Below are 18384 nucleotides of genomic sequence, written 5' to 3'. Positions count from 1 at the left end.
TCGAGATCTATCTTTAGCTTCCTCACAAACCAGCCCCAGGTGTCTTTGTTTTCCCCTCTTACAACTGCCCAAGCAATGGGATACATTCTGTTATCAGCATCTCTACCAACTGCTGCAAGCAAATCCCCATTCAGATCCCACTTTAGAAAGCATCCATCAAGACCTATTACAGGTCTACAACAACTCTTCCATGATGTACGCAATTCTTTGAAGCAAATATAGAAGCAGTCAAACATCTGAACACCATTCACCTCTCTTGTGCATAATTCAATGTTTATACCGCTATTTGATCTACGTAACTCTGCTTCATAATCCCACAACTTGCCAAATTGCGTTGTATGTGCTTCAAGGATTGTACTCAAGGCTATGTGTCGTCCTCTATAGCACTTACCTATAGGTACAACAATGTCGTATCTTTCCTTTATTGCGTCCTTAATCGCTGATGCTTGGAGGTTGACATTCCTTCGTAATTCTTCCCTAAACAAACCAGCAATCACACCTTGCTTCAATATGGAGATTCTGCTTGATTTCCCATGATTGTGTTTCATGTGACACACTTTCACCATCCACCTATTAATAGGCTTCTCCACTGAGCAATATACCCGGAATTTGCATTTCTCATTGCAACAAACAACCGCAATCCTCCATGATTCTGACTTCGCCATCTTCACATCATACTGTGTATTCATAGAATACTTCAAGAGCTGGTCCTTGAACTCTAAGCCACTGTTGAACTTCTGAAATAGCCAAATGTAAGGTGGTTTTTCATAATCTCCATGGTATTTGTCCTTTCCTTTGATCTTCCCTTTCCCTCTTCTCTCTCTATTCCATTCTTCCCATTCATCCTCTGAATCTTCAGGAGTATCAGGATACTTAGCATCTGCAGGAGCTCTTTCATCTTCACTGTCATCATCTTTTTCTTCCTCATAAATACCTTCTCCATATGCTTCTTTATTTGGCACTGTTTTCATACCTTCATCAAATATAGACGTGAACCTACTGTCCTTACCACCATCTTCTGCTTCAACAACAATTTCATCACCCACATCGTCATTTTCATTCTGATTCGCACCATTGACAGCTTTGTTTGCAGACATATCTCCAGTGGGAATATCTTGAACAGTCGGATTCTCATCCTCTGATTCTTCAGGCTCGTCGTCTTCCTTTGGTCTGTCAACAACTTTATCTTCATCACTACATGAACGCTCCTCTTCTTCTTTGGTGTTTGGTATGTGTTCGACAAACACTTCAACAACATCAACTCCTAGTTTACCCGCAGAACGGAGTGTAGACATCTCCTTATCCAAGCAACCGTATACATACTTCAGCTCTTTCATCTCCTCCGTCTCCAACTTGAACCAAATCAGTCCAAGTGGTGCCCTCGTTAGTGAATCTTCATTGCAAAACCGACTGAACCTGTCCCATGTGATCTCGTCAATCTTCCACTCCACATTTTAGTGCCCATTTCACCAACGTACTGATAATCTTCATCGACCTTCCTCATTGAACCGCCAAAATGAATCTTTAACACCATTTCTGTTCCTTCCCTGTAATCAATTACTAAAATTTTACACAATTTCGAGAGACAAAACGAATGGAAAACTCAGAAATTTTGAAAGAGTGTATCAAATTGATGACTCGCGGACCCGTACCCCATAGTTGCTTAGCTTTGATTCATGAAATTTTGTATCACTTAATCGGCCTCGTCGCCAAGCATCGAGCTTTCTTCTTTTGTTTTCGATTTTGAGTAAACTCGATTTTGAGTGAACCCTAGATCCCCAAATCGAGCCTGAAAGGAAGAAATGAGGTATGATGTTTTTTTTTAAAAAACGACACACGTTTTTATTGAGGATGACGCCGTGAACAGTACCGTCAAATTGGTTGGAGGCTCAAGCACGGGAAATGACTTCAGGGTTTAATACGATAGATTTTGAGACTTGAGGTATTGAAGTGCTAGTGAAAAAAGTTGAAGGTTTAAAGTGCTAGAAGGTGTCACCTTGAAGGTTAAAAATGCGATTTTTCCCTTTATTAAATGACAGTTGTGACGTTTGTGTTCAAGTTTGGAGTAAGAAACTTTCATATTCCCAATCTGAAGGGGAGTATTGGAAATAATGATGACAGTAGTAGAGATATATACAAATATGTGATAATGATGTATTTAGATGTTAACGTTATCTTAACCGAGTCGGTTATAACCTCATGTATATATACTCTTGGATGGTAATCAATAAAGCGAAGCAATTCTATAGACTTATAGGTATGTTTTCATCTAACTAAGGCAAGGTTGATTGTTTGTTGTGGCCACACCATTGACTATGCTTGCTTTGTCTCTTTGCAGCTATACAGAGGAACATTAGAGAATGGAAGCTCCGTAGCGATAAGATGTTTAGTTTTATCAAGAAAACTCTCTAACCAAAGTATCAGAGGTCACTTGGATTGTTTGTCTAAGCTCAACCATCCTCATCTCCTTAGCTTCTTGGGACATTGCACTCAAACCAACCTAGGATACGAACCTTCAGCGACCATACTCTACCTTGTGTACGAGTACATGCCCAGGGGGACCTACCATGCACATCTATCAGGTCAGCTTTTGACATATGTAGTAAACTTGTATCTATAAGCACTTGGAAACTCAATGTTGTTAGAATCTTTGTTAGAGTCTTGTCCAGAGAAGATCCTGACGTGGCCGAATAGGTTAGCGATTCTGATAGAGATAGCAAAGGCAGTTCATTTTCTTCACACCGGTGTGATCCCTGGCTCCTTCAACAATCAGCTGAAGACGAACAACATTTTGCTTGATGAACACAAGATTGCAAAGCTTAGTGACTATGGAGTCTCTGCCATCATTGAAGAGAACGAAAAGCTCCTCGAGGTTTTCTCTGTTTTAGCTTCATTTTGTATTCTCTTTCTTTTGATACTAAGACAGGACTCAACTTTGCAGACAAAGTCAGAAGGACACAAGTCAAAGTACGACGTGGCTAATAGGACCATTGCCCAGTACAAAAAGAGAGGCCTTTCTTCTCAACGAAATGGTAAGACCTTGATGATCATTGATCATTACGTTGAAACTAAGTTGGTTAATAGCTGTTAACGTTTATTTGCAGTCGTCATCTGGGAGCCAAGACTGTAGACGGAAGATAGTGAATCCAGCGGTGCTAACAACGAGCTCGCATGAGTCTTTAGCTATTGCCATCTCATTCTCAATAGCCAACAAGTGCGTTTTGCTTGAACCTTCAGCAAGACCTTCTTCGAAGATGTTCTCTGGAACTTACAGTATGCAACTCAAATGCAGTCTGCCGCTGACCCTGAACGCAAATCTGACACGTCCTCGTGAATCTGATTGATAGTGTTTTTAGTTTATTATTGAGTCTTTAAAAATGTAAAGTTTTATAAGTTGGTCTATCATGACAAAAAAAATTTTAGTCTTTAAGAAGTCATTAATTGAAGTTTGTAGTTGGAGAGAACTTGCCAATCTTCAAGAATAAGGTGAAAGTCATGTAGGAGGAATGTCCAATTATGTACCATAACTGTAGTTTCCATATTATCAAATGTTAGTTTTCGATAATACGTTACAACTTACAATTCTTGTAATTTTATCAATCTTTCGAAAACAGGACTGGATCTTCGTTCTTTTTTTCCCAAGCAACTACAAGACCGGATCATAAATCGGAATTACAGATGAATTATTTCAGTCGGTTCAACCGGGTTTGTAATCCACAGTAGCTTAACTGGGTTATAGGCCCATATATAGTTGTGCTATTGGGCTGTTCCTAGTTTTTGTATATTAATGGGCTAAGGCCCAATGTTATAGTGTCAAACTTTGAACAGTCGCTGTGGGCTCTGAAATTACGGGTTGGGTTTAAACACGGTCAATAAATAAAATAGCTCCGGTGAACAAGTTGTTTCCTCCTCTCTCGACTGAGAAGCGGCGGAACACCGGCGAAGAAGGGGGAATCAGCAGAAGAAAATTAGCTGCGAATCTTCTTCTCGATACATTTGGTAAATAAGCTCGTGTGTTATCAATTCTTACTAATTAAACTGTGCATCAACCTTAGAAAAAAATTTAGGGTTTTCTTAAGCTTCCGATTTCTCTAGGTAGCTGATCTATCCGCGTCTGCATTCATCTCAATTTCTGCAAAAGTGATATTTGGTTTAGTTAGATTAATCGATACCTAAAGATGTTTACTGGGAATCATTAGTAAAGGTCTTCGCTTTTCGTGGTTCTAAGCAGATTGAAATGTAGTTTTCAAAAGAGTGTTGTGTCTTCTGAATTTTACAGGGCACCGATGTCTGGTAACAACAACAACCCTCAAGGCTCTGCGCCTTCGCCATTCAGGAGACCTGGGTTGTTCCTGGAGGGTTTGCTCAGTCTCATATGGCAACTAACTTTCAAGCTCCGTTTCAGTTCAGTCAAGCTCAGGCCATGGCTCAAGCACAGTCTAAAAGTCCATGGTCAAATGAAAGCTCAGGTACAAGCAGGCAATGACAATGAACCAAGCCCCGGAGATTGGTGTTTTGAATCCTTCTTCGCCTTCTATGACCACCACTCCTGGAAGTAGTTTAAACGTGAAGAGGCTCCAGCAGAAACCGTCAGTGGTTTCCCTAACAACACTATCTCCCCCATGAGGACAATGAAGTTAACTCCTCCTGCTGCACGTAAGAAGAAACAGAAGCTTCCTGAGAAGTCTTTGCAGGAACGTGTGGCAGCTATCTTGCCTTATACACACAGCTTCTCGTGTCGATGCTGCGCTGAGTAGAAAGAAAGTTGACATCCAGGAAGCTCTTAAGAACCCTCCTTGCGTACAGAAGACACTTAGGATCTACGTTTTCAACTCCTTTGCTAACCAAAACAACACGATCCCTGGGAATCCAAATGCTGACAACCCTCCTACTTGGACTCTTAAAATTGTTGGTAGGATCCTGGAAGATGGGGTGGATGATCCAGACCAGACAGGAATTGTTCAGAAACATAACCCATTGCATCCCAAGCTCTGGTCTTTCTTAAAGAAGGTGCAAGAAAGATAACCCATTGCATCAGTACATCTAATCTCAGATTCGTTCACTTTCTGACGGCGATCTGCTTTTTCCTTCCGAGAGGCGGCCGCTCCGACTACATCCAGGAAGGTCCGCCGCAAAAAAAAAAATATACTTTATGTCTCGCAGATTGATTACTTTATTAAATTCAGACATATTCAATAGAAGCAATTTTAAGACATATATTTATTCATATCTAACGGTTCAGACATATGCATAACTGTTACTTTACTTCTGAATAGTCAGTGACTTTAGTTAATCTTGAATTTTGTTTTGTATTACCTTTTTAGGTACTGCGAGGCACTTATTTGCGCAAGAAGAGCCTCGACCGAGGTAATGTCTTCGTTGGAGGGGTTTCTTTGAGCTGTTACTGTATTGTTTCTTAGTGTTTATGTTACTGATACTATATGTGTTTGATTGTTCAAAAGTGTGGAACTAACTCGAGGGTACATGACGAACGATGATCTCGAGAAAGCGATGAAAGATTTCACCAAGAGATGCAGCAAGATCTCCAGATTATACAGGTAAATTCATTACTCGGTGGAGAGTCAGTGAAGTCTTTGACTTTAATAAATATGGTGTTTTGTTGATTTTTGTTCTTTATTTCTCTCTTTGAGGGTTTTCTGGAACGTGCTTTCAGCATCGGGAAGAGTGTCAATGGGTTTCCTTTGGTAATAATAACACCACACTCTTCTTACTTACTGTTTTAACTAAGTGCGTGTCTTAAGCTCACTCTCGTTAATACCCTTTTTAGTGGGTCATAGAGATATCAGACAGGCCTGGAGAGGTTGAGGCTGAACCTGCATTCAAGGTTAAAAAAAATCTCTCTATATATCTATTTCCTCTACTAGAGTCTTTGAGTATAGATGAATCTAAATAGTTGAATATAAATGGTCATGCAGTACATTGGGAATGTACATGGAGACGAACCTGTAGGGCGTGAGCTATTGATGCGTCTTGCAAACTGGATTTGTGATAACTATGGGAAGGATCCACTGGTAATTTATAACTTCAATAAAACTGCTATAAGAAAAATTGTTCTGGGCATATACTGATGTGATCTATGTTGGTATGCAGGCTAAGTTGATTGTGGAAAATGTCCACCTTCATATATTACCATCACTGAATCCAGATGGCTTTTCAGTCAGGAAACGTAATAACGCAAACAATGTTGATCTAAATCGCGACTTCCCTGACCAGGTGACTTGTCTTTTGGTGCTTTTCACTTTCATTAATAGTAATGAGTCACGTTTGGCTGCTTAACACATTACCTAATGTCGCAGTTCTTTCCCATAAATGAAGACTTGAGTTTGAGGCAACCTGAAACTACGGCTATTATGACTTGGCTGAGAGAGATACGATTCACAGCCTCGGCTACTTTGCATGGGGTAAGTATCCAGACAGCTTGTCCAGCTTGGTAGTTTACTTTGAAGAATCTCTGAGGTGTTTTATATGTTAAAACTTTGGTTTGTTACAGGGTGCCCTGGTAGCAAATTTTCCATGGGATGGTACTGACGATAAGAGGTAGTTTGCTTGCTCCTCTTCAAATTGATTGTAAATATTTATGCTTGATCCCTTGTGCAATGCAATAAACCATGTAGCTGTTATCGTTCAGGAAATACTATTATGGGTGTCCTGATGATCAGACGTTCCGGTTCTTGGCACGTCTATATAGCAAATCTCACCGTAACATGTCTTTCAGCAAAGAGTTTGAGGAAGGCATCACGAATGGAGCATCCTGGTATGTATCACATTTGATCTTACTTCCTCTGTCTTCTCCAACACATGAGTGTATTAAGCAAAACGCTCTGCAGGTACTCTATTTACGGTGGTATGCAAGACTGGAATTACATACATGGAGGATGCTTTGAATTGACTTTGGAGATAAGTGACAACAAGTGGCCTCGTGCCTCAGAGGTCTAAGTCTTATATATATTCATATGTGTTAACCTGTTTCTCCATGGATTGTACGAAGCAGTTAGCTGATACAGTTTGTATCTCTTATTCAGCTTCCCACGATTTGGGAGTACAACAGAAAGAGCATGCTGAATCTTGTTGCAAGCATAGTCAAGCTATCAATGTTTTAATCATTGTTTTTCAGAACTCAACATTTTAATCTTTTTACACATTTTTCACACATTTTTAAGACTCTCCGTTTCCCAAAAAGTATCCCTTTGACATTTTTCACATGAAATGCATTTATGATATTACTAATTACACTTACTTAACCAACTAGTATTTGAGATAAATACTCCATCCGTTTTATATTAAATGATGTTTTAGAAGATGTTTGTTATTTCAAAATAGATGATGTTTTGATGTTTTAAGGTTAATTTTAATTTTATTGGAAACTGCTCAACCACTTAGATTTTACAGTTATTTTTATAATTGGTTGAATGATTTTTAAATTATATATATAATAGTATTTTTTTAAAGAAAATTAAGTTTCTTAATCTTTGTGCACTATGGCAAAACATCAAGTATTATGAAACGGAGGGAGTAAATTTTTAAAATAAAATCAGTGCATTTTGTAACTAATCTATACTATTAAAACCAAATGACCTTTTTCGAGGAACCCTTGGAGTTTTAAAATATTTACCAGCTCGTGCCACTGACTATTTTTAATCTATGCTTTGAATTAAATATTTTTATTTTTATTTTAAAATCCCAACAAACCATCTCCTAATTTTGTGTATTTTTTTTCAATTCTTTAGTTAATTAAATATGTGTAATTATTATATGAAATCCTTTCTATCGGTGGTTATATAAATTAATATATATCAAAATTTAAAACCTTTAGTCATATTATATTATTTGAATTGATTATACTGAAGTGAATCCATCGATTTTTATTTCTTATAACGTAAATGTGTTATTTTTTTGTATAATTAATCTTACCCCATCAGGAACATTCAACATTCACGTTTAAACATTTCATTGTTTTCAAATTTACATACTATTATACCCGCATAAAGCTTAATATGTTCTACAAGTTGCACTATTCCAAATCATGAAATTGTAACATATATTAACAGAATCATACTTTAATATTTGGAAGTTTCACAATTTTTACTGTATACGAATATATTATTTTCTCATGCAAAACTTAATATTACATCATTAGTTTTGTTTATGGTCTGCATCAATAAGCATGATCATGGTTTCAAAAAAAAATCAATAAGCATGATCATAACTCAATAACCTATAATCTACAAAACCCTAAACCTCAAATAGTTTTTATTAATATTTTCAGTAATCTATTAAAGATAAGCTATAAACCTACATATATGGATAACTACCGATTTGAATTGATAACAATGCATATTACACGACCAATCATTATATTTGTAGATTTGTTTTGAAAACTAGAAAAATAGAAAGAGGAAATATTGTCAGTTTTTGCATAGTTAAAATGTCGAAGATAATCTTTTGTAAAATATCCAGGCAGTCATTATAGTTGAATATCTTCCATATGTCAATAACAGAAAATATTAACAATAATGAAAATATTTTATAATAAAATGCATATCATCTTTAATATTTCTATATTAGATCATGGGAACCAGGGGCGGAGGTAAGAAGAGGGTAGGGGGGTCAGCTGACTCCACCTCATTTTGAAAAAAAATGTATTCCTTTAGATAAATAATGTATTGACCCCATGAAAATATGATTTCTGATTCCACAAAAATTCAAACACACTAGAAACAAAATGATAAAATATAATTATCTAACTAAATGACTAAATGAGTTCACATGGAAATCAATTCCCATTAACTAAAGTTGGGTTCATAATAAGTTTAAGTCCAATTTAAATATAGCAATAATCACTAACTTTTGTTAGTTAATTAAAATTAATTAGTTTATTTTTGTTTTAGAAAACATAAAGTTCAGAATACAACTTTAAAGATCTGTCTTTATCTCTTCATTTTGAGTTTATTTTTTTTCTTTTAATTTTTCTATATTTTATACTTTATGAACTTTACTTATAATTAACTTTAAAAATTTTAAGATTTTTTAACTATAGAATTTGAGTAGTTTAACTTCAAATTTTATAAAATTTTAAATTAATTATTTTAGTTTATCAAATAAATAATAGATTTGTTTTGAAATTTCTTATTTACTAGATGATGATAATTATGTTAATTTATTGCATAGTATTGGAAAAAATATTATAATATGATTTTACTATTTAAAAATGAGGTAAAAATTTGTTTTTTTTACAATTTTTTTACTTTTGTAATTTTGAATGTAAACTTATAAAGAATACATAATTCTAGAATGCAAAATTACATTTGTGAATTTTGTTATACTTTATATATGTTTTATATTTTCTTTTTTGATCCCGGTAGAAAAAAGTTCTGGCTCCGCCACTGATGGGAACTAATTGTAAAAACCTAACGATTAATATTTATTTCTTTAGCTGAACATATATAATCACTTAATTATCTGAATCAATATTATTAAAACAGGAGATATTTTTATTCAATATGCAAATAGTTTAGGTTGGACTGTTACATTTATTTAATTTCGTATTATTTCTCTTACAACTAACTTAATTATCATGAAATATCTATCATATCTAACCAGTTACTTTAATTTTTAAAGATAAGATATATCTAAAACGATATTCTTAAGAATCTTTTTCTAAGATTACATTTTTACAATATCTTTATTTAAAATCAAAATAATTATTTCTTTTAATATTTACTTTTAAATATCTCAAGTCATAATCAATATTAACTATAATTAAAAACGAATCTTAATTCATTTTACATTTATATTATAAGAAATAAAATTTATATATATATTTCTATATACACATTTTATATCCATAATTAAATAATTACACCAATTAATAAATATAAAGTAACTTAACCATTTAATAGCTATTTTAAATTATAAATGAATAAAATACATACATGAGTTTCGCAATATAATTAAACTTATTAAACAGATATTGAAACAATATATAAACTAATAAACAATTTCATTTTAATATATATATATATATAAATTAGAATAACAAAATAATTTCATATATTTATCAAGTATGAGACGGGTTGAATAACAATAGTTAATTTATATAATAATACTGAAAATATATTAATAAAATATTTTTTAACAATATAAAAATTTAAAAATTTACTAGAATTTAAAGTTATAAAATATTACTATAATTGATATGAGGAGCACTATATATATGAATCATCTTATTTTCATAATATTATATTCATGTAAAATTTAAGTTAATTATAGATACTTCAAAAAAATGTTTTTATAAGAAAATACATATGAATAAGATTTCTAATTTTCAGGTTTTAGAACTTTTTGCTGGTTTTATAAATTTTTAGTAACAAGTTTTTTTTTTAAACCAAACCGGATTTACATATAAGGTCACCGGTTTTACCAGTTTAATCACGGATCCGGATTGGATTTCAGAACGTTGAATATAACTCTTCATGTGTAACATTTAAATGTAGATAAACAATCTAAAATACAAATTTTATATCATATAGATTTGGTTTACTTCGAAAATAATTATGCGCTTTGAAAGTGTGGATCAAGTTTACTTGTGGATTTACGTACTAAAATACCAGTTCATGGTTTAGAAAAATTAATCAGTGTCATTATAATTATTTTGTCAAGTTATAAGTACTTGCAGTGCAAAAAAAACTTGTCGGTTCAGTGTAAATGTTTAAAGATTTTGAGTGTTCAACATATTTGAAAATTAAACTCTAAATCTAAAATATATAGAAATATATATTTATAATAAGCTATTAATAACAAAAATAAATTAATATTGTTATCTATTCTATTAAAAGATGATCTACTGATAAATGTTCTGTCCAATTATTAATTCTTTTTATTTATGGAGCCACTTATTATTCATTTCATGTAAATGTATCTTATTTTATTTAAACACTAACCACTACATTACGACAGTTATCAACAAGTAAGAAAAAATTAACCATATGTTAATACACGTTATATAGCCCTAAGTTTTTCTGTGGATATACACTAACCACTACGTTAGGATAACCCTACTTTATATAACAGTATATAAATTAAATTTCTTTATCATATTAAAAAGTTACAGAAAAACATTATATTTTACAGAAACAAAAAATATACAACCTATGATTATACCCGCGGGTCAATATCTAGAACAAGTAAATATGATTACAAAGAAATTTGCATATGTTTACAACTAATAAAATCATATGCTAGAGCAACTTTTAAATTGTTGTTATTTTTTTAAAATAGATTTCTATTAAGGTTTATACACATATATGATTACAAATAAAAATATAAATATGATTACAAAAAACACATATATGAAAATTAAAATTCTAAAACAAAAATATACCCGCCCTTTCAAATGGCGGATCAAAATCTACTCAATACTATTAAAACACAAGACCTTTTTTTTGAGGTACTCTTGGTTTTCAATAGTATTTACCGTTCCATGTCATTGATATATTTTAATTATATGCTTTTTATTAAATTCCTCTAATCAATCACTAAATTGTTTATATTCAAACTAATATACCTAATTTAGTGCAACATTATTTGATTTTAGCCAACTACATCTCCCACCAACACAATCTATGCTATTACAACAAAATGCCATTTTTTGAGATGACTTTCTGTTTCAACAATATTTACCATTATATGCCACTGAATTATTTTTAGACTATTATTTTTATTTAATACTTTTATTTTTTAACTAAAATAACTACTTTTATTTTTCTGTGAAATCGTTGGATTTGTTTAAAATCAAATCTTAACCACTTTTTTCAATTTATTCTACCCTGTTTAATATGCTTTAGATATTAATATTATTATACGTACAATTCTATCATTCTATATGTTTTCCAGAGCTTTATAAGAAATCACGAGAGTTCTGGAGATTAGGTATACCAACCAGTGTCTTCTCAAAGTCTTTTTTTTTTTGTTTTGGACAAATCTTATAACAGTCATTTAAACGTTTTATTTAAACAGTTACCATCCTTATAATTTCATATCTTTGTACAATTGAATTAATGGTTTCTACCATGGGCATAAACAGGTTTACATATGACGGTCTATGATATCTAGAAGACTTTGTTAATTCTTTTAGAACCCATATAACTTTTTTTTAAAGAAACCATATGAAACTAAAATGTCGCAGTTAGAAACAAAACATAATCCACAAACTTTTATTTTTGTAAACTCATAACCCACCAACTTAATAAATGAGAGTATGTTTAGGGAAGATTTTGTGTAAATTAATGAATTGATGACACAAAAAAAGAAAGATTTCAAAAGGATAACATATCTGTGGTAGGCATATAAATCCGGAAACTTAACAAATAACTAACAGAAAGTTAAATTTATATTTATCCACCAAAAGTTTATTACAGAAATCTATTGGGCCCTTTTGATATCATTTTGATTTTCTTTGAGATGATCGGAGAAACATATTTCCCCACGATAACTATCATATAGCACCACATCTCCACCAAACTATGACTTAGTGCTAGATCTCCATGAAATAAAAGTTGTAGATGTATTTCTTCCTAAATTGATAGTTTAGAATTTAATTACCCATAAACCAATTATTTTAATTGGTTTACTTATTTTAATTGATTTAATTTTAACCAAATGATTTTAAATCAATTAAAAAAAACTAAATTTAAAAAATATATATAGATATATTATTTTTCACTTTAAAAAAATAAAAAGTTTATGTTTAATAATGACAAATAATTTTCAATTTTCTAAATATATAAGAAATTAACTATATATAGAGAAATAAATAATAAAAATCATATACTACAATCTATAACACTTATTTAAAAAATTGAAGTCCTTTATTTAGATAATATGGTTTACTTAATTTGTAACATATAAAAGAGTTAAATAATTGTAATTTATTTATATATATATATATATATATATATATATAATAAATAAAATAAAATTTTATTCACATATCAAAGTAATTTATTTTACATATATTAAATATTTGTCTATGATTGTAAGTAGATGTTTTTATATAAAAATTGTGATCCTTGGTTTACAAACGCAAAACATGAATTAATTTTTATTTTTGTATTTACTTATGAAAATTACTGATATTTTTATTTTATTTATATTTTTATAACTTCTTATTTAAATGATGAAAAAATAGTCGACTTACTGTAATTAAAATTACATGTTATCGATTCTTTTATATATTACAGATTAAGTAAACCATGTTATCTAAATAAATGACTCCAATTTTTAAATAATTTTATAGATTAATTTGTAGTATATGATTTTAATTATTTATTTCTCTTTATATAGCTATTTTTTATATATTTAGAAAATTGAAAATAATTTGTTATTATTAAACATAAACTTTTATTTTTTAAAGTAAAAATAATATATCTATATGTATTTAATTTTTTTCGTTTAATTGATTTAAAATTATTTGGTTAAAAGTAAACCAATTAAAATAAGTAAACCAATTAAAATAATTGGTTTATGGGTAATTAAGTTTCAAACTATCAATTCATGGAGAAATACATCTACAACTATTATTTCGTTGAGATCTAGCACGAGGTCATAGTTTGGTGGGGATCTGATGCTATATGATAGTTATCGTGGGGAAATAGATCGTCGACCCAATATATTTTCTTTGGATCCAAAGCTGTAAGTATGTAAAAGTAAAATATCCTCGGTAACTGGCAACACTTTAACTTCAAATCCTCCATTTTCTTATCATACGCTCTAGATATATTTGAAATTTTATAAGATCTTTTTTTAACATACTTTAAATTTTTAAATTTGAATATAAAAAGGTAAATATTTAACTTACGTTTTTCTTACAACAATATTCAACGTATGTTAATTAATTTATTTATAAATTAAAAAATTAAATTAAGATATTTAAAATTAAATTAAGATTATTCTATGAGACATACAAAATAATTATTAAATATGGATAAACAGAAGAAAATATCTGATAATCTATACTATTAAAAGGCAATCATTACCAAAAAATCTACTTAAAAAAGTTGTTGGACCCTTTCACTAAATAATTATTTTTGGTCCAACTATTTGAAGAATCGATTTACGGATGCTGGTTATGAGTTTTTTTTATGCGGGGTGAGTATGGGTTGGTTGATTTTGGATCGTGGCTACCCGTCGACCCACAAAGTATTTTAAAAATAAAAATTTAAAAAGTCATATTTTTTTTAAATACAGGAATTTAAAAATAATAATTTAAAATTTAAATCATGTATAAATTTTAAATTGCTATTATTTAATATAACATATTTTGACTAAAATTTAAACACAAATATGATTAAAAATACAAATATAATCAGAAAGAAAAAAACAAATATCAAAAATTAAATTTAAAACAAAAAATATACCATCTAGTATTAAGCTTAAATAAGTACAGTAGAAGATTGCGTTTGGTGCATTTGCCTGCATCCTCTTGTATTTTTCTATCGTTTATTTTAAGACCCCGCTCTTCTCTCCTTGCATTAGACAGGAGTTCATGGACGGATCTTTTCGCTAGACCAGGGGAAGCCACTGCCTGGACTTGTTGTGGTCAAGGGAATCAACTATACGGTATACGCATATTAACATTGTCCTATGAAATTTTCTTGTTCCAAAATGGGGAAAATGTTGTTAGTTCTTCTGTAGTCATCCTAATACTTATGCTCTCCAGGTTAAAGCCCATCAAGCGTACGCAGACTACCACCGGTTGCTCGAACCTGGACAGATATATGAAGGTCTAATGTTCTTTTCTCACATTCAGCTTTAAAATATGTGTGATTGATTATTTTGTTATTGCTGAATACTTTGCATCATTTTGAGTTTCAATCTTCTGATTTGCAGTCACAGCGTCGTCTCCTGGATACAAACCGAAAACGACAAGCGTTTGGTTAGGCGAAAACGCTGTCACAGAGGCAAACTTCTGAGGAGCAGCTGTGACTGTAGTAGCTACGGGCAGCCGCTTCTTCTAATGCGCTTTTTCACCGAGACTAATAACGGAATCACGTTTGCGCTTGTGGTGGTTATAGCTTTCCTGTTCTTTTTGTTGCAAATAAGAGTGAGATCTAACCTGTGGAAGCAAAGACAATCCTCTAGGAGATCAACAACAACAGTATGATTAAACTCTTTTACTCTAATAAGCAAAAAAGACACTTCCTCGTGTAGTTGTTGCCTATTAAACATTTTATATAAAATCATACAAGTGCAGAAATAGTTGTTCTATCTTGTTGTTTGCTGTTCCATCTCATCTATTATTACCAATTTATCAGTGTTAGTAATATAAAATGGGATACGTGAGACTAAAACTATCCGAAGGAAAAATATCACATTGGCAAACTATGCCATCAATACTTCATGATCAAACAACAACAAACACCCAATTTTAGTTTTCTTCTTCATTTAAACGACTACGGCCACAAGTGCCTCGTCTTCTGTCTCTGCATCCGTAAATGTCAACATTCGCTGAAGCTTTCTTGCGGAAAACACCTCGACTTCAGCCATGTATGTTGCTGTAACCGGACGATGATCTGAGAATTTATGCTCGGTCCGCCGGTAATGAGCCAATCTCATCCCTTTGCGGTAGGCTGAGCTTCCAAAGAAGTCTCCTTTATAGTTTAAGATATCAAAATAGTTTTTAGTGTGAAAAGTGGAACCTGAAATCTTCATGGTGACCATTTACAAACTACAACCGTTGTCTCGAGGAACGTAACTATGCTACCATGGAAAATTAGTATACCATCCATCTTCGGTTTCAGTCGTTATCCATTCTTTAGTAAGGAAAACGAATGGATTCATCATTAACTAAGTGAAATACCATTCAATAACAGTTAATCAATTTTTTTTCTTTCAAAAAACATAACTTTTTTTTTGTCAACTTTTCATTTCCTTGAAATGAGTCCAATGGACAATTACAATGGTATTTCCTTTTTTAAATATCTCTCCCTCGTCTTTGAGTGGACCACCAGCCGGCTATTGCCACGGTTTTTTCCTTTTCTCTTCGAAAGTTTATTCTATTTTTCCCCCTAAATCCTCCTCTTTCCTTTCTTGCGAAGCAAGATATTCGCAGATTGAAATTTTCTTGCCTTTTCCACTCTCTGATTTATTTTATTTCTTTTTCTTGATGAATTCTCTTTGCATAATTGTTGAGTTTTGCCTCATTAGCGGAAGATATGCACTGATTTGCTCTGACGTCCTCCCCAAGAACTTTCGCCTCCGTCGACTGTCTCTGCCAATTAATCGGCTGTCTTGTGCATCTATGGCTGACTCACTCCATCGGAGCCTCAAATCCATGTCTCTTGAAGAGGAAGAAGAACCTCTGACTCTTCCTGATAGCCCTACCTTTAGGGTCCTTGATGATAACGCTCTGAGTTTGCTTGGGAAACTCCTAAACCCCGACTGCCAAAATATGGACAGGATGATTGATTACATGCCCACTGCCTGGCGTCTGGTTGGTAGGGTCAGAGGTATTGCTCTGTCGTGCGATAAGTTCCAGTTTATCTTCGATCGTGAAGAAGACCTCCAAACGGTGCTTAACGATCGTCCTTGGTCGTACAATCATTGGACGATGGTTCTTGAGCGTTGGACTCCAGAGCCCCCTGAAGATTTCCTTCGTTATATGGAAGTTTGGGTTCGGATCCGACACATACCAGCGAATTTCTTCACTCTAGGTACGATGTTTGCCTTAGCGAAGGAAACAGGGCGAGTTCTGGAGATAGCCTACGACCCTAAGATCTCGCATAAGAAAGATTACATCCTAGCACTGGTGTCTTTTGATACTGAGAAACCTGCTAAGGCCTCTCGCAAGCTAACAGTGAAGAAAGGAGTCGCAATGACCATTGGCTTTGAGTATGAGAGAATTCACAAAAGATGTTTCCATTGTCATTGCCTAACTCATGAGAAACCTAAGTGCCCACTTCTGAGGAAAGGTCATCAGATCGTGAAGGAGCCTGCCCCAGCGCTGGAGTTGATGCAGCAGAATTCAGAAGATAGTGCTGAGAGTAGCAAGTGCCCTGCTCGTGAAAGTGCTCCACCAGGTTTCCCTACTATGTTCCCTGAGCTTCCACCAGAGGAACGTAAGATGGCGATGCTGTATATCTCTCATTCTGATGACACAGAGAGATTAGCGAGGATCCAACGAGTTAAGCAATCTATCGAGGATCAAGGGAGATCTCATGTTGCTACGCTCACTAGATTCACCTCGAACCTTGATAAAGGGAAGGGGCATGTTTTCAGTTATGCTGAAAAGGAGACCGATGAGAATCCACACAAACATCCACGCATTTCGTCGTCCTTACCAATCCTGACTACTGAGATCAATGAACACGAAGTGTCTGACTCTGCCCTATCTGCCAACACTGGTGATCCCAACCTTGCTATCTCTACGGATTTTCAGGTTGGCACATCTTGTGTCCTTCCTGCCGGGGGTAGTAAGGAGGGTAAGCAAGCTCGCCGCAGGCCTCCGTCTTGGAAGAGAAAATCTCAAACTGGGAAAAGTTCTCTCAACAGTTCAGGTACTCCGTTTGCTCTTAAGGAGATCAGTGGTAAACGGAAGCCGGAATCTGTCAATCAATCTCCAGCAAAAAAACCTTCAGTTCCATCTACTAATACGGTGGCTTCCAGTGTGAAGCCGCTGCAGTTCCAATGAGTGTTTGGTGCTGGAACTGTCGAGGAGCAGGAAGCTCGGAGGCAGTTCCGATTATTTGGGAAGTTCGTCGCAACTTCTTCCCGGATATTATGTTCTTGATGGAAACAAAGCAAAAGTTTGGTTACATGGAAGATTTACAAAAAGTTTGGGTTACGATGGTATCTATACGGTTGAGCCTCTTGGTCTAAGTGGAGGCTTGACGGTTTTTTGGAAAAACAGTTACGGAGATGAGGTTCTCTCAGGTGATAAGAGGATCATTGACTTGAAGATTACAATGCGTTCAATGTCTTTCTTTCTCTCCTGTGTTTATGGAGATCCAGTTAGAGAAAGGCGTCAAGAAGTTTGGGATCGTTTAGTGGAGATTGGGCTTCGGAGGAATGAGGCTTGGTTGCTGGCTGGTGATTTTAATGAATTGATGTCAAATGAGGACAAGTTAGGCGGTGCTGTAAGAGAGGAATCGAGTTTTTGGGATTTTCGTAATATGGCGAGAAGCTGCAAAATCAGAGAACTCCGTAGCTCCGGTAATGTACTCTCATGGGGAGGCTGGAGAGAGTTGGTGTGGGTCTAATGTCGCCTTGATAGGTGCTTTGGAAATGATGAGTGGTTCAACTTGTTCCCAAGATCGGGAGTAGAGTATGGTGACATGTGGGGATCAGATCATAGGCCTTTGATGATCG

The 18384-nt window shown here is 33.6% G+C and overlaps 3 protein-coding genes and 1 long non-coding RNA gene across 9 annotated transcripts; all 4 read left to right on the top strand.

Moving 5' to 3' along the window:
- Window positions 1-2032: 2032 nt before the first annotated feature.
- Window positions 2033-3344, top strand: LOC108832517 (probable inactive leucine-rich repeat receptor-like protein kinase At3g03770). Its single transcript, XM_057004015.1, has 5 exons — window positions 2033-2065; window positions 2339-2582; window positions 2658-2872; window positions 2942-3032; window positions 3085-3344. The coding sequence occupies exons 1-5, from the start codon at window positions 2033-2035 to the stop codon at window positions 3342-3344; spliced, it is 843 nt and encodes a 280-aa protein (XP_056859995.1).
- Window positions 3345-3872: 528 nt separating this feature from the next.
- On the top strand, window positions 3873-7173 carry LOC108832518 (carboxypeptidase SOL1). Of its 6 annotated transcripts, none has more exons than XM_056995794.1 (13): window positions 3873-3999; window positions 4280-5124; window positions 5325-5367; window positions 5463-5558; window positions 5675-5705; window positions 5799-5845; window positions 5937-6032; window positions 6112-6234; window positions 6318-6422; window positions 6512-6558; window positions 6650-6775; window positions 6849-6951; window positions 7044-7173. In XM_056995794.1, the coding sequence occupies exons 4-13, from the start codon at window positions 5532-5534 to the stop codon at window positions 7119-7121; spliced, it is 783 nt and encodes a 260-aa protein (XP_056851774.1). In that variant the 5' UTR covers window positions 3873-3999; window positions 4280-5124; window positions 5325-5367; window positions 5463-5531; the 3' UTR covers window positions 7122-7173. The 6 variants fall into 6 exon arrangements, with proteins under 6 accessions (XP_056851774.1, XP_056851769.1, XP_056851787.1 ...); XM_056995789.1 differs by having other exon boundaries at window positions 5789-5845; XM_056995807.1 differs by having other exon boundaries at window positions 5789-5845; window positions 6636-6775.
- Window positions 7174-14533: 7360 nt separating this feature from the next.
- LOC130500872 (uncharacterized) lies at window positions 14534-15170 on the top strand. The gene is made up of 3 exons (XR_008939383.1): window positions 14534-14637; window positions 14738-14801; window positions 14908-15170. It is a non-coding gene; the product is annotated as an uncharacterized LOC130500872 (long non-coding RNA).
- A 1148-nt stretch (window positions 15171-16318) lies between these two features.
- LOC108831734 (uncharacterized) lies at window positions 16319-17707 on the top strand. The gene has a single exon (XM_018605255.2). The coding sequence runs from the start codon at window positions 16319-16321 to the stop codon at window positions 17705-17707; it is 1389 nt and encodes a 462-aa protein (XP_018460757.2).
- Window positions 17708-18384: the final 677 nt, after the last annotated feature.

The sequence above is a fragment of the Raphanus sativus genome, chromosome 2, assembly GCF_000801105.2.
Source record: "Raphanus sativus cultivar WK10039 chromosome 2, ASM80110v3, whole genome shotgun sequence".
Taxonomy (NCBI): Eukaryota; Viridiplantae; Streptophyta; class Magnoliopsida; order Brassicales; family Brassicaceae; genus Raphanus; species Raphanus sativus.
This window is presented reverse-complemented; position numbering and strand designations above follow the sequence as displayed.

Bases quoted from the DNA above. Each gene is read 5' to 3' on its own strand.
- LOC108832518 (XM_056995789.1), top strand. From the start codon at position 5,485: ATGACGAACGATGATCTCGAGAAAGCGATGAAAGATTTCACCAAGAGA. The intron at 6,033-6,111 runs GTAATTTATAAC...GTTGGTATGCAG, and splicing joins ACTATGGGAAGGATCCACTG to GCTAAGTTGATTGTGGAAAA. The intron at 6,235-6,317 runs GTGACTTGTCTT...CTAATGTCGCAG, and splicing joins ATCGCGACTTCCCTGACCAG to TTCTTTCCCATAAATGAAGA.
- LOC108831734 (XM_018605255.2), top strand. From the start codon at position 16,319: ATGGCTGACTCACTCCATCGGAGCCTCAAATCCATGTCTCTTGAAGAG.
- LOC108832517 (XM_057004015.1), top strand. From the start codon at position 2,033: ATGACAGTTGTGACGTTTGTGTTCAAGTTTGGA. The intron at 2,583-2,657 runs GTCAGCTTTTGA...AATCTTTGTTAG, and splicing joins CTACCATGCACATCTATCAG to AGTCTTGTCCAGAGAAGATC. The intron at 3,033-3,084 runs GTAAGACCTTGA...GTTGGTTAATAG, and splicing joins CCTTTCTTCTCAACGAAATG to CTGTTAACGTTTATTTGCAG.